This window comes from Aquarana catesbeiana, linkage group LG04 (assembly GCF_042186555.1).
Source record: "Aquarana catesbeiana isolate 2022-GZ linkage group LG04, ASM4218655v1, whole genome shotgun sequence".
Lineage (NCBI taxonomy): Eukaryota > Metazoa > Chordata > Amphibia > Anura > Ranidae > Aquarana > Aquarana catesbeiana.
This window is the reverse complement of record NC_133327.1, coordinates 661,763,018-661,778,151: the sequence shown is the minus strand read 5'-3', so window position 1 is coordinate 661,778,151 and position 15,134 is coordinate 661,763,018. Positions and strand designations below refer to the sequence as shown.

General features: G+C 41.8%; 1 protein-coding gene across 1 annotated transcript in view; it reads left to right on the top strand.

Annotated features, from left to right (window-relative positions):
* Positions 1–15,134, top strand: part of LHCGR (luteinizing hormone/choriogonadotropin receptor) — a 272,081-nt gene that overhangs the window by 214,538 nt on the left and 42,409 nt on the right. The window contains exon 8 of the mRNA XM_073628526.1: positions 14,424–14,498. Within this exon, the coding sequence (XP_073484627.1) occupies positions 14,424–14,498 (75 nt within the window). The remainder of the gene's footprint in view (positions 1–14,423; positions 14,499–15,134) is intronic.

Sequence of the window (15,134 nt, the reverse complement as noted above, 5' to 3'; positions counted from 1 at the left end):
AATCATCAGCTACAAAGAGATCACTGATAGGCTGCAGCGACCCCCCCCCCTCCAGCCCAGGAGGAGAGCCGACACAGAGGCACGCGCCTCTGTTTACGTTGGGTGATGGCTGTGATTGGACACAGCCATCACATGATCGGGAGGTCCAATCATAGAGCCCATATCCTGATCTGTGTTGTGCTGTGTCTGAGGGACAAAGCCATTACAGGACCACGCTGCTGTGTGGGCACACGTTCTGACAGGACGTACAGGTACATCCAGTCAGAATGGCGCGTGTCCCACCCGTCCGTTTATATGCAGTGACCAGGTGGAAAGTGGTTGACTTACAAAGGTCTTTTAAATTTCACATGTTGGTAGAGTAAATCTTCCTCTACAGTAATTCATCTTCTCTTTTCTTGTTCATTCTTTAAATTGAATTTTGTATTTAAATGTACATAGACAGCAATAGCTTTGGAGTAGATCTTGAATTAGCTAAAATTATAAATTAGTTGAGGATATTAAACACTTCAGCCCCGGTAGGATTTACCCCCTTCCTGACCAGGCCACTTTTTGCGATGCAGCACTGTGTCGCTTTAACTGACAATTGTGCGGTCGTGCAACGCTGTACCCAAACAAAATCGACGTCCTTTTTTCCCCTCAAATAGAGCTTTCTTTTGGTGGTATTTGATCACCTCTGCGGTTTTTGTTTTTTGCACTATAAACAAAAAAAGAGCGACAATTTTGAAAAAAACACTATTTTTTACATTTTGCTATAATAAATATACCCCAAAAAACCCCCAAATTTCTTCATCAGTTTAGGCCGATATATATTCTTCTGCATATTTTTGGCTAAAAAAAATCGCAATAAGCGTATATTGATTGGTTTGCGCAAAAGTTATAGCGTCTACAAAATAGGGGATAGGTTTATGGCATTTTAATTATTTTTATTTGCTAGTAATGGCGGCAATCTGCAATTTTTATCAAGACTGCAACATTGCAGTGGAAGGAACGAACATTTTTTACCCTTTTTTGGGACCAGTGACATTTATACAGCGATCAGAGCTAAAAAATATCCACTGATTAGTGTATAAATGTCACTGGCAGGGAAGGGGTTAACACAGGGGGGCGATCAAGGGGTTAATTGTGTTTCCTCAGCGTGTTCTAACTGTAGGGGGGATGCGACTGCCTGGGGGAGAAGACCGATCGGTGTTCCTATATACTAGGAACACACAATCTGTCTCCTCTCCCCTGCCAGAACGTGGATTTGTGTGTTTATACACACAGATCCTCATTCTGGCTCTGTCAGGAGAGATCATGGGTGCCCAGCAGACATCGCGGCCACCGGGCACACGCATCGGCTCCTCAGTACTGCGGCGGGCGCGCCCCTATACCCCTTAAAGCGTCCGCCGTACAGCTACGGCGATTCGTGCAGGGGAGTCATTCTGCCGCCGTCAAATGACGGCGGGCGGGCGGTAAGCAGTTAACTTATTCAGTAGAAGTAGGAAATGTCAAAAAGTAGCTATGGTTAATCAATGGGTATGGGGGAACCCAACAATGAGATTGGAGAGAATGAGTAGTTGCTGGATAAGGTTGGGAGAAGAACAGGGGGAAAATTGTATCAGAGGGAGGACTTCTTTTTAATTGCAAGAAAATAATGCATTCCAAGCTGAAATAATATGTTGTCAATGAGTTCTTGATGAAGGAGGGGTGCAGGCTGTCAAATATTGATGGTGTCCCACTGCATGGTTTGTCTTCAGTGCTGGTTTCCCTTCTTTAAATGTCTTCATTCATCTGTTCACATTGCTCTTGTCAATGGTGTCATCTATTCTGTAGCCTTCTGTGGATGTGGGACAGCCTGCACCCTCCTTCATTAAAACAGCATGTTGCTTCTACTTGGTATCCATTATTTACCTGCAATGAAAAAGAAGTTACTATAGAGGAAGAGTTACTCTACCAACATGTGTGAAATTTGATTGACCTTTGTAGGTTTACAAAAAGTTATATTCACCTCTTTGGTGCAGTCCTTGTATAACCCAAACCTGTTTTGGATAGAATAGAGAAGAGTTAAAACTTCTGTCAGTTTATTTTTCCTGTCTTTGCCATTGATGAGATTTCCTTTCACTTCCTGTCCCACAGACACAACAGGAAGTTAGAAGTCTCTACAGAGTAAGGTGAATTCCCCTCTTAGAAAGCTGTCACCGGGACAGGTGTCCCCATTGGAGAATATACTACAACCTTTTGTTCTGGTGACAACTTGGACATTTTGATTTCCCATCACTTTCCATCTTGATGACAACTGAGGCCAGAAAACATAGAGAGGTTAATTCTCCTCAAAAGGGACACAGGCACCAATAAAAATTTAGACAGGGGTTCCAACCCTGCAGATGTTCCTTCTACCCAAGTAGACATTTTAGATCACATGTAAAGTAGCTCAGGGAAATTTACTAAGGGCTCAATCACACTAGCAGTTGAGGGGAGGTAAAACCCTGTGGTTGAGCTGTGTTTTCCCCACTCCCCTTTAGCTGCCTACATTTAGAAACATTGAACTACAGTTTCCACTGCTTTGACCAATCTTCCAGTGATGTCAGGTCATGTTCCATGTTAGACACCTCCACTGATATCAACCCTATTACACACCTTTGTATCATCAGCAAAAAGACCTACCTTGCCCAACAACCTTTAGTGCTCCCCCCCCCCCCTTGTACTGTTAGTTTCATATTTCAAGCAGGCTTTTTTTTAATTTTTGAAAAAAGCCAAATTCAAGATGTTGTGCTGAAATCAAGTTTTCTGAAATGTTTGGGCCATCCTTGGTACTAATAATATATGTACATGGAGGAAGCCTTATTTGCTCAGTATTATGTACTGCATATGACAGAACACCTGCTCCAGGTCTGTCCATTGATAGCCAGCCAAGAGCAAATCTTTGCACCTTCCCAGTTTTGACAACATCCAAATGGAGAAAAATGGAACACCACATGCTGTGTCTACTAATAACTAATTTATTCTAAATGAGTATAGGATACAATAAATAGCTCTGGCACTTAATTTTAAATGCATTCTCCCTTTAGAAGAAGTGTTCATGGGATATATGATCACCTTGTATAACTACATAAATGGGCCACATAGTGAACTTGGTGCAACATTTTTAAATTGAAAGTTATCGCATATGACAAGGGTCACTATAAATACATCTAAACACAAAAAACAATGGGATTCCATAGGTGTTTTGTGTGAACGAGCAACGTGAACACATTTCCATATGGTTAAAAAAATATTTATTGAGAAGATGTTATGCAAAACTTTGATTAAAAACAATTGTAAGAAATATGACAGAATACATCCAAGATAATACAATGTATATAAAACATGTGACAACTCTGAAGACAAGCCCGTAGATATTGGAAATATCCAGGTAAGTACGGTACTTATGAAACAGCAATAAAATTCAGTTGTATGGCGTCTGCTGCTTAAACTGTATATGGGTGTGATTAAAACTCAACGTGTTTCGCAAATGGCTTCATCAGGAGTGCAAAGGTAACCACACATTTAAAATGTAAGAGTATTGCCATGGTAAAAGGAAAGAAGAACCCCATACAGGGGTCACCAAAGGAGAAAGGAGAAACCTCCAAGGGACCAAGAATGGTAATATTTATGGACATTTGCATTAGTCCAAAATATATACGGTACATAGCTATTGGTGCATCTTATTAAAAGTTTCCAAGAGAAAAGCCACCCTCCAAAAATGATATCCTTACACGTGGGTCAAGATATAACCTTCATAAGTATATACCATATACGATGCAAAGAAAATCATATCTCTCTCCTGGACTTAAGTGTTCCTTAGAGAAAGCATCTATAGAATCCCATTTTTTTGTGTGTTTAGACTTACGGGAGTTGATTTACTTAAACTGGAGAGTGCAAAATATGGTGCAGCTGTGCATGGTAGCCAATCAGCTTTTAACTTCAGCCTGTTCAAGTAAGCTTTGACAAAATCCTGGAAGCTGATTGGTTTCTATGCAGAGCTTCACCAGAAGTTGCACTCTCCAGTTTTAGTATATCAACCCCATGGAATTAAGGAAGTGGTGCTTGTAACTACACATCTACAGGGGTTGGACAAAAATATGGAAACACTACATGGTGTAAAAGTGACCACGTGTTTTGCGTTGAAATCGGGAAGGTGGCATAAATGCCAAACATACAAAGAACACTAGACACAACAAACTGGCCTTGCTTATTGGTTTTCACAAATATAAACAATTAACAATTCACCATAATTGTTTTAATCAATAAATAAATAGGGATCCAGGGAATTTCTGGGATGTTCTGGGGGGGCCAGGTGACCTTAAATTACCTATCCTAAAGGCACCCCCAGAACTTCCAAAACATTCCCAATCAGCTGACCTTTTTTGACTTATCACAAAACCCCCCATTAAAATCAATCAATGGGGGGCTTGAAACACCTACCACCACCATCCCATGAGGAAATGGGGGCCTTAAAACAGGCTATTCACAGACGAGCTAGTCACGGGATGTGTTTACATGCGGTGAACACTGTCCCAAGCTTTCGACAAGGATTGTCTTGTGACAACAGTAAAGTATGGGGGGGGGGGGCGCAATCATGGTTTGGGCAGCCATATCTTGGTATTCTGCAGGCCCCATCATTACTTTGAAAGGTAGAGTCACTGCCAGCCACTATGTACAAATTTTGGCTGACCATGCGCACCACATGGTGCTAGACATTGTTTCTCGAAGACAGCGCCATTTATCGAGATGATAATGCTCCAATTCACACAGCTGGTGTTGTCAAATTGTGGTTTGAAGAGCATGCAGCCAAAGTCCCGCACCTTCCCTGGGCCCCGCAGTCGCTGGACCTCAGTATCATAAAGCAACTATGGTCAATTTTGAAGAACAAGGTTTGGGCTTGTTTTCCCCTCTGGCATTTCTGCGAGAACTGGAAAGATTTTTGCATGAAGAGTGGTATTAACTTGGCATATAATTGTTCTAACCAGTTATGTTCTTAAGTACTACCTGGAATTACTCCACGATTTGGGCACCACTTGCCTAACGAATTTTGATAAAACTATTCTTATGCTGCGTACACACGCTCGGAATTTCCAACAACAAATGTTCAATGGGAGCTTTTTGTCGGAAATTCCGACCGTGTGTAGGTTCCATCGGACATTTGCTGTTGGAATTTCCGACAACAAAAATTTGAGAGCTGGATCTCAAATTTTCCGACAACAAAATCCGTTCTTGTAAATTCTGAGCATGCGTAGACAATTCCGACGCACAAAATTTCACGCATGCTCTGAATCAAGTACGAGACGGAAGCACTCGGTCTGGTAAAACTAGCATTCGTAATGGAGAGAGCACATTCGTCACGCTGCAAATTTTTAAATCTTTTCATGCATCGCATTCTCTTCTTCTTTATAATGCTAGAATAGTGAAGTTGTTTTGCTGCTGATATTCAAAGAGTTCTGACAAACTGATTTCTTTATTATTTCCCATGACCCCCCTAATAATCTTTTTTTTTTTTTCACCAGATCTCCATAATAATGCTTAGAATTTATTTTTATAGTGATCTTTTTTTCTTTATCAAGATCTCCTGGTTTTTTTTTTTTCTAGTGATCTCCATAATATTTTTTTTCCTTTTATGTGTCAAATTACCACAACACAATTACTATCTTGTATTTTTTAACCTCAAGGAGGTTGGTTGGTGTTGGTGTCCCTTGTTAATTTGACATTGTATTTTTGAAATGTACCTGCCTACTCACAAACAAACTGTCCTTTTTGAAGTAAAACACATAGCCAAGCATTTGTGAAAAAAATAGACATTTATTATGGGTCATAACAAAATAAAGAGGAAGGCAACTCTGGATAAACTGGTGAAATTGGCGAAGCCTTTTTACCCCAGGGCACACATGAACTATTTGACAGGCAAAATTGGTAGCCTGAGGAGTCCATATAATAGTGAGCACAATCTGGTCCAGGACTCCGAGAGATCAGGAACAGCAGCAGATGACATATATATGTCCCCAGGCTGTGGTCTTACACAGCCTGCATCTTTTGTCAGACCAGACTGAGCCCAGGCCATCCCTTTCTTGTCTTACTTCCACGCTTCCTTCCAGGCTTGCCTCCAGGCTGTGGCTCTGGTGTTGGCATTGTGGCAGGAGGTGGAGGAGGAGGAGGATGATGGTCGAACTCACAAACATGGCTTTTGCTTGTGAGTTTTCCCCTCAACCCCTTATTTAGGGCTTTGAAGATAACTTCCTCACAGAAGAGGTGTTGGCCCTCCTCCATTTCCTGCATTTTGCAGGCTGCCATATATGTATAAGCCTCTTGAAGATTGGGGGGGTTATGAGGGCCACATTAACCTGACGAATTAACCCAAGCGCTGTCTCCTCCACGTTCCTCCCCTTCCTGGGCCTTTTTGTTTGAAGGCGGAGGGGAGGGACCTAGGATTCGGTCAGGCTACTGGGCCCGGCCACCTCCTGGCTGCCACTTTCCACAGCCTCCTCCTGGCTGCCACATTCCACAGCCTTCTCCTGGCTGAGGCCTTCCTGTGTATGAAAAAGGGACATCGTTTTAGTTTTTTGTTCATCAATCAGCTCATGACTGTTGCAAATTGAATGTTGACAAAAAGAGAAGACTATCATTCTGACCCCAGCATTTTTCATTCTTGTCCCAATCATTTTTGGCCACTACTGTCTATTGATATGTAAAACACTTTGTTAAAGCGGAGGTCCGCTGAAAAAAAAATATTAAAAGCCAGCATCTACAAATACTGCAGCTGCTGACTTTTAATATATGGACACTTACCTGTCCAGGGAGCCTGCAATGTCGGCAGCCGAAGCCGATCCGTCTTTCGGCTCTCGGCTGCTGCCGCCGCCATCCTCGGTGAGGGAATAAGGAAGTGAAGCCGTGCGGCTTCACTTCCTGGTTCCCTACTGCGCATGAACGAGTCGCGCTGCACATCCTCTCAGGTCCCTGCTGTGTTCTGGGACCTGTGTGGCATAGGTCACCACAAGCGCCGCATTGATCTATGCCAGGAAGTGAGAGCAAACACCTGTATTAGGCAGGTATCTGCTCCCTCCTCCCCTTTGAAAGGTGCCAAATGTGACACCGGAGGGGGGGAGGAATTTGGCAGTGGAAGTTCCATTTTTGGGTGGAACTCCACTTTAAATCAGAAATTAGTGATCAATAATAACATCTAGTTAACATCATTAATTTTAGGACAAGAAATATGTTGAACAATGCTATACCTGGCTCAAGCTGGGCTCCACCACATCTTCCTGGCTGGAAGGCCCAGGTTGGACGTCGGAAGCCTCAGCTGGGGTGGAAGGAAGCGTTGAAGGAAGAGTGGAGAGTGATGGCCTGATTTCAGTCTGGTCTGACAGAAAATGCAGTCTGTCATAGTACCACAGCCTGGGTACATAAATGTCATCTGCTGCTGCTCCTGATCTCTGGGAATCCTGGACCTTCTTGCGCTCCCTATTATAAGTGCTCCGCAGGCCACCAATTTTGGCCTTCAAATAGGGGATGGTTGCCGTGGGGATCTGTGGCTTCACCAATTCCAGCAACTGATCCAGTGCTGCCTTCCTCTTTCTTTTATTAGTATAAAAGGGGTGTTTTACCTGCCACAGACAGGGCAGCTCCCTGTACTTATTGATGAATAGGGGGAGGAAGTCATGATCGTTGAAGCGATCCATTTTATCTGCAAGACACAACATAAGACAAAATGTCAGGCTAAACCCTCCTAATCTTGTCCCAATATAGGCCTCAATCTATAAGCAGTATAGGCCACTGATGCACCAAGTTAAAAATGTACCTTCGTTATCGCGATCGGTGCTTCCGCTACTCCTTCCTCCGCACACAGATCGTATGTACAACGCACGCGCACTACGCTTTATATACACTGTGCATGCGTGAAACTCCGCCAGCCCCTGACCTTCTTTCTAGTATATTCCCGCCCCTTCTCTTGAGGCGCAGTGGGAGAGCACATGGTGGAGACACAGCAGGTGCGTGATAATAGCAGTAACGAGAAGGAAAACCCGGATCCAGGAGGAGATATAAGGCCTCAAATATGTCCTTTGTAGAGATGGTGGAGATGGTGGACATCTTGAAGAGGGCTGGCTATGATGGGAAGCATGGACCTTACTCAAACCCAAATGTGAGAAAGGCCAAGATCATGACTAAAGTTGTGAAAAGTCTGCACAGTAATTTTGGGGTACGACAATCCAAGGAGCAACTGAGGAAACGCTGGTCAGACCTGAAATTGAGGGAGCACGATCAGTACAGAAAGATCAGTAATCGGTCGTAGTAAACATCGTTCCTTCGCCCACTAAAACAATGTTTTTGGCAGATACAGGTTAACTACATTTGGTCATGCCTATTTGTATTAAAAGACGTTTAATACATTGTTGTCTAGATGTGTTTGTAACTTTAATGAAATGCAAACTTGATTCAGTGTAAGGAGAGGACACTCAGCAGCTGTTTACACATCTGGACGCAGGAGCACTAGTGTGGGACACCAGAACAACCTTTTTAGGGTGTCACACGCAGGTGCTCCAGTGTATACTAATGGTGTCTCCATGTGTGAAACTTGTCCAAAAAAGGTAAGTATTCCAGCTTTGGTAAGGGAAAAAATCATGTCTTCAGCTTGGAACTCTGCCAAAACAGACAATTGTACAACACTTCCAAGCAATGTTTCATATTCCTATTTCTGGCCTCAAATACACTGTATCTGTGTGCTCAGTATACATTTTTTTTTAATTCACATAGGGGAGAAAAGACTTGGGACATCTGAGGACACCAGGAACCCCACACCTCATAAAGAAGGGGAACTCAGCACACCACAACCTGAGGATGTGGAGGGAGAGGTTTATGAAGTGAGCGAAATAGTGACCACAACAGGTCAGTGTCTGAGACCACAGCTTTAGGTAATAGATGGATGCCTGCATATTTATAATACATGGTGTGTTTTTATATTTTAGGTGATGTGGATGTTGTGGAAGAAGAAACTCATTTCACCAGTGCAAGTGCTCAGATCCTCATCAGGGAGATAATGGTGTGCAATCGGGATTTAGACAACGTAAAGGAAAACATCAATGATGTTCAACAAAAAATGAAGAACATCATTGATGTTTTAGGCAGAATATAAAACACACAAAAATTGTACCATTGTATCGTTTAATTTTTCTTTTAAAAACAATTTTAAAAGTTTTTTATAAGCCAAATTTTTAAGATGCACACAGTGCGTCAACATGTGCTATCTGCCATTACGGGATATCAATGTATGCGTTTGGTGGGTGCAACCCCTTCCTCGCAACTCAAGTAGGTGAAAGGAAGGGGTTGCACCTCCAAAACACGTCCGTTGATCCCCCATGATGGAAGCTAGCATATGTTGACATTAGGCATGGGATCAGGAGGGAAATGTAAATTTTGACTCCCAATTTGTGTGCATCTTCAAAATTTGGCTTTTACAGGGGTGACATCACCCCATCTGATGAAGGTAAGATCAACACAGTTTTGACATACTAATGTCTAATATTGCCTTCACTTTTTCAAAGTTGAACTTTGTAAGTTCCTTAGTTGTGTAAAAACATGCCTGTTTAAGCAAAAAAATGATATTTCTAATGTCAAACCTAAAAATGTTATACACCAAAGATGTTGGTTTGTTCAAAAACCCTTTTCTAACGCACAAGTGAATGTGCACGGAGTAAAATGTTTTCTACTCAAAAATGTGTGGCTTCTTCTTTCAATGCTCAATACCAGTATTTGGAGTAAGTTGGTGTTTACAGTGACAATGTGGGTTATTTACTAAAGGCAAATCCACTTGGCACTACAAGTGCACTTGTAGTGCAGAGTGGATTTGCCTTTAGTAAATAACCCCCAACAGTGCTGTACAATTTGCCACAATCAGGCCATTTTCGGGACTCTAAACAATTAATTCATGGTGCTGAAAATGTTTTAAGTTTTTTGAATCATTAATCCATTACATACATTAACAACAAAAACAATGTGTGTAGCAGACCCACAACATAATAGTTAGCTGAAGAAGAGATTGTCACCTCATGTATCAAAAAAATTACCTTTGCACTATTGAAGAAAATGGGCAAAAAGAAAAGCCCATTGGAGAACTTAGGAGACAGCTAAAAGAAACACAAGCAGTAAATCAAATTAAATATTAGTTCAGATTAACAAAAATCTTTATTTAAAAAATGTATCACACATTTGCTGGCATACCAATGGCCCCCCTACCCGCAAAGTATTCTATATATTTTTGACGGACTTCACGGGCGCTTTGGGGGGGTAAAGCCAGGACGGCCAGTTTCAAGTGCCGTCAGGGTTGTTTGTTCGGGAAATCCGGCCTCAGGACCAACTGAGGCCATATAGATTGTTGAATTTTCCCTTAAGAAATTATGGAGTATGCAGCATGCAAGGACAATATGAATCAGTTTATATTCCGCCATGTTGATTACAGTGAGGAACAGGCGGAACCGGCTGGCCATTATCCCGAAAGCATTCTCCACCACTCTTCTGGCTCTGGCCAGCCGGTAGTTAAAAATCTTCTGGTCCTCATGGCGAATGGCCACATCAGGTGTTCAACCAGCCCAAATGCTTCATCAGCAACGAAGACGAACGGGAGTCTTGCCACTTTATCTTCAGCAGGTGGCAATCCCAAGCCACCATTTTGGAGCCGTCTGTAGAACTTGGTCTGGGCGATGACTTCACCATCCGACATCCGGCCATTCTTCCCCACGTCCACATACAAGTACTCGCCGACACCACCACCAACATCACTATACTATTAAACCCCTTGTAATTATAATAGTATGACCCCGAGTTGGGGAGTGGGACGATGTGGACATGTTTCCCATTGATTGCCCCTCCGCAGTTGGGAAAGTCCCACTGCTGGGCAAATTGGGAAGCCATAGTCTGCCATTCCTGTGGCGTTGAAGGAAACTGTGGAGTCAAACAAGAAAAAAAAATTATTACTTTTGCACATAACATTGCAAGCAGATTAGACACAAACATTCTTGGCCAACATCAGTATAACATTTATTTTAACCACTTCAGCCCCAGAAGAATTTACCCCCTTCCTGACCAGAACATTTTTTGTGATTCGGCACTGCGTCCCTTTAACTGACAACTGCGCGGTCGTGCGACGTGGCTCCTGAACAAAATTGATGTCTTTTTTTTCCCACAAATAGAGCTTTCTTTTGGTGGTATTCGATCACCTCTGCAGTTTTTATTTTTTGCGCTATAAACAAAAAAATAGCGACAATTTTGAAAAAAATGCATTATTTTTAAATTTTTGCTATTATAAATATCCCCAAAAAATATTTAAAAAAACATTTTTTTTCCTCAGTTTAGGCCGATACATATTCTTCTACATATATTTGGTAAAAAAAAATCGCAATAAGCGTTTATTGATTGGTTTGCGCAAAAGTTATAGTGTTTTCAAAATAGGGGATAGTTTTATGGCATTTTTATTAATATTTTTTTTTTTTACTAGTAATGGCACCGATCAGTGATTTTTATCATGACTGCGACATTATGGGGGACATATGGGACATTTTTGGGACCATTGTCATTTATACAGCAATCAGTGCTATACAAATGCACTGATTCCTGTGTAAATGACACTGGCAGTGAAGGGGTTAACCACTAGGGGGCACTGATCTCAGGGAGCAGAGATCAGTGACACTGTCACTAGGCAGAATGGGGAGATGCTTGTTTACATTAGCATCTCCCCGTTCGCCCTCTCCATGAGGCGATCGCGGGTATCCCCGTGGCGATAGAGTCCGCGGGACCCGCGACCCGACTCACGGAGCTCCCGGCCAGTACACAATGACACAGCGGCAAATTTAAAGGGACATACGGGTACGCCCATTTGCCCAGCCGTGCCATTCTGCTGACGTACTACGGCGTCCGCCGGCCAGAAACCTGTTAAGAAATATTTAAAGACAAAAAAATAAGGTACACTTATCAGATTCCTCACACCCTATGATGGCCCATTGTAAAAATTTTAGGTTGGGGGGGAGATGTTTTGGACAGGTAACCCTCTCCACTTCATTGAGAGCTGAATGCATACATAATGTGTGTTACTTTGGCCAGCCCCTCCTTACTTACACTACTGGCAGCCCACTGGACAGGTAAGAAGTGTCATAATACAAAAATAAGAATACACACTGTACAAATTGAAGCACATTTTTACATTTTGCAATTACCTATCAAGGTAATAGGAGAACAAAACTTTAAACAGTACCATTTGAAAGAATTCAGGCAGGCCCTTTCACTATATGCTTTGTTGAATTCATCCATAAATATGACCACAAAAGAGGTAGGTATAGTGTGTATGGGTTGGGCAAAGTCAGCAGATAGAGGATTGTTATCGGTTGGGGGGGAGGGTTCCAAATGAGTTTGGGACCCCCAAAAAAAAGCCTCTGGCACTCTGCCTGAATTTAAGGACAAAAATAACATTTGTACACATTTTAGGGGGTGTTTAGGGTAAAGCACTACTATGGAGCTGACAAAATATATTGTTAAGTGACTAGGCTAGGTGTGTATGGGCCCAGGATAGCATGCTGGAGAGGTTAGTGAAGGCAAATATGCATGAAGGACAAAAAAAGAGCATTAAAAGCTTACAGCATGCATGAGGATAAAGAAGACATTCACAGCATATTACAATCATGGTAATTAGGGAATGATGAAAAAAATACAATACATTAGCAAACATTAAATACATAGAATTTCATGTTAAAGGAGAAAACTTACCTTATTATACTCCTTCTGCAGGACCTGGATGATGGCAGAACAGGTCTCTGGAATAATGATCCCCAGAGCCTGGGGGAGATGCCTGTCGAGAACTTGATGTCCTGCAGACTTCTCCCTGTCGCCAAGTACCGCAACGTGGTGACCAGCCTTTGTTCAAGAGTGATGGCTTGCCGCATGCAGGTGTCCTGTCTGGTAATATAGGTGGACAGCAAAGCCAACAAATGGTGAAAAATGGGGTCCGTCATCCGGAGATAATTCCTGAAATCATCAGGATTATTCTCACGGATCTCCCGCAACAAAGGCATATGAGAGAATTGGTCACGCTGGAGTAACCAATTCTTCGTCCTTGAACTCCTCCCCGCCCTGCTCATGGACTGGGCTTGGGTCAAAGTAAGAATCCCAACACCAAGCCCCTGCACAGCACAAATTCTACAACAAGTACGTACCTGCAACATGGCTTAAAAACGGTCGGCTGGTCAATACGATCTAACAGAACGCACTGAAAATGTGCCTGAGAAGAGTGAGCTGAAAATCAGAAACAAGCAGACAAGAGCGCACTGAAAACCAGATACAAACTAACTACACGAACTGAAAAACAGATACGAACCCACAAGCACAAACTGAAGAGCAGTGACGGACTGAAGAGCACGAGGTTGAAAAGCGCGAATCGTCTCTCACCAAACTTCTACTAACACGAGATAAACATGAGATTAGCAGAAGGAGCCCAAAGGGTGGCGCACTTGGTATTAAACTTCCCTTTTATAGTGCCGTCGTACGTGTTTTACGTGACCGCGTCCTTGTCGATCGGAATTTCCAAAACATTTGTGCGACTGTGTGTATGCAAGACAAGTTTGAGCCAACATCCGCCGGAAAAGAAATCCACAGTTTTGTTGTCGGAATGTCCGATCGTGTGTACGCGGTATTAATGTGATCGCTTCACCACATTGTACTGAGTATAAGGTTGCTCCCATTCTTGTTTCAAAGCAGGATGATTGTACCTATCTTTTTTACGCCACAAAATGTCATTGCGACACATTCAAAAGTGGTATCAGATTCCATTATCCCCCATCCAAGTCAATTCCCAGGAGAATTCAGGCTGTCTTGGATGCCAAAGGCAGTCCAACATCATATTCGGTAGCGATTTCATTTACCTGGTGTTTCCATATTTTTGTCCAATCCCTGTATGTAGCCTATGAGGCTGTAGGTAAGTGCTCTAAATGTGAGAGTCTACCTACATTTTTGTTTTTAGATAAAAACTGCACAAAGCAAATGCTCACAGATAACACACTGGTTCTCTTTACATACTGGCAGCATTAAAGCTGCCTACAGGGGCACATCGAACATGCACATCTGTTGTAACTTGATGTAATAAATATTGCAATGGAAAGAATATTGAAAGATTTGGCCATCTATCAAGACCTATTTTATAGTAGATAATATTGTTATTTAGTTATATAACTTCAAGTCATAAGCATTTAAAGTACCACATTTTTAGTTTTAAATAAATGTAGATCTTTTGGTCAACTGGCTATGAGCAACAATTAGACACTTTTAAATCCTTTGTGTAACGCTAGGAGAAGTCATTACACTCAAGGCAGGAGATGACTATTAAAACTGAAACCCTATTGAGAAAATGTACTGTAATTAATATCTGTTGCATGCAGGTTTCTTAATGACAACAAAAATCTACAACGCTTTCATAATGATGCCTTAAAGGGAGCTATTGGACCAAATCGTCTGTAAGTACAATAATCATTTCTCTTTTTTTGTCACTTCAAGACATATATTAATAATTCTTAAATGATTTCTTCATTTTTCTTCTTCTTCTTTCATTACAGGCCTATATTAGTAATATTGGACTTTATAGGTGCCAAAAAACAGAATTTTTTTATTTAAAAATAAACACAATATTTTACTATACAGGTAATTTATTTTAAAAAAAGAGAATGTATTGACCTTGTCCATCAAACTAAGACACCACTTTATCTATAAAACCCAATAAAATATTCACAAATAAGTAAAAATTGCAGGTGTGTATAACCATCCTTTATATCTTACAGTATCTCACAAAAGTGAGTACACTCCTCACATTTTTGTAAATATTTTATTATATCTTTTCATGTGACAACAATAAAGAAATGACACTTTGCTACAATGTCAAGTGGTGAGTGTACAGCTTGTATAACAGTGTAAATTTGCTGTCCCCTCAAAATAACTCAACACACAGCCATTAATGTCTAAACCACTGGCAACAAAAGTGAGTACACCCCTAAGTGAAAATGTCCAAATTGGTCCCAATTAGCCATTTTCCCTCCCCAGTGTCATGTGACTCATTAGTGTTACAAGGTCTCAGGTGTGAATAGGGAGCAGGTGTG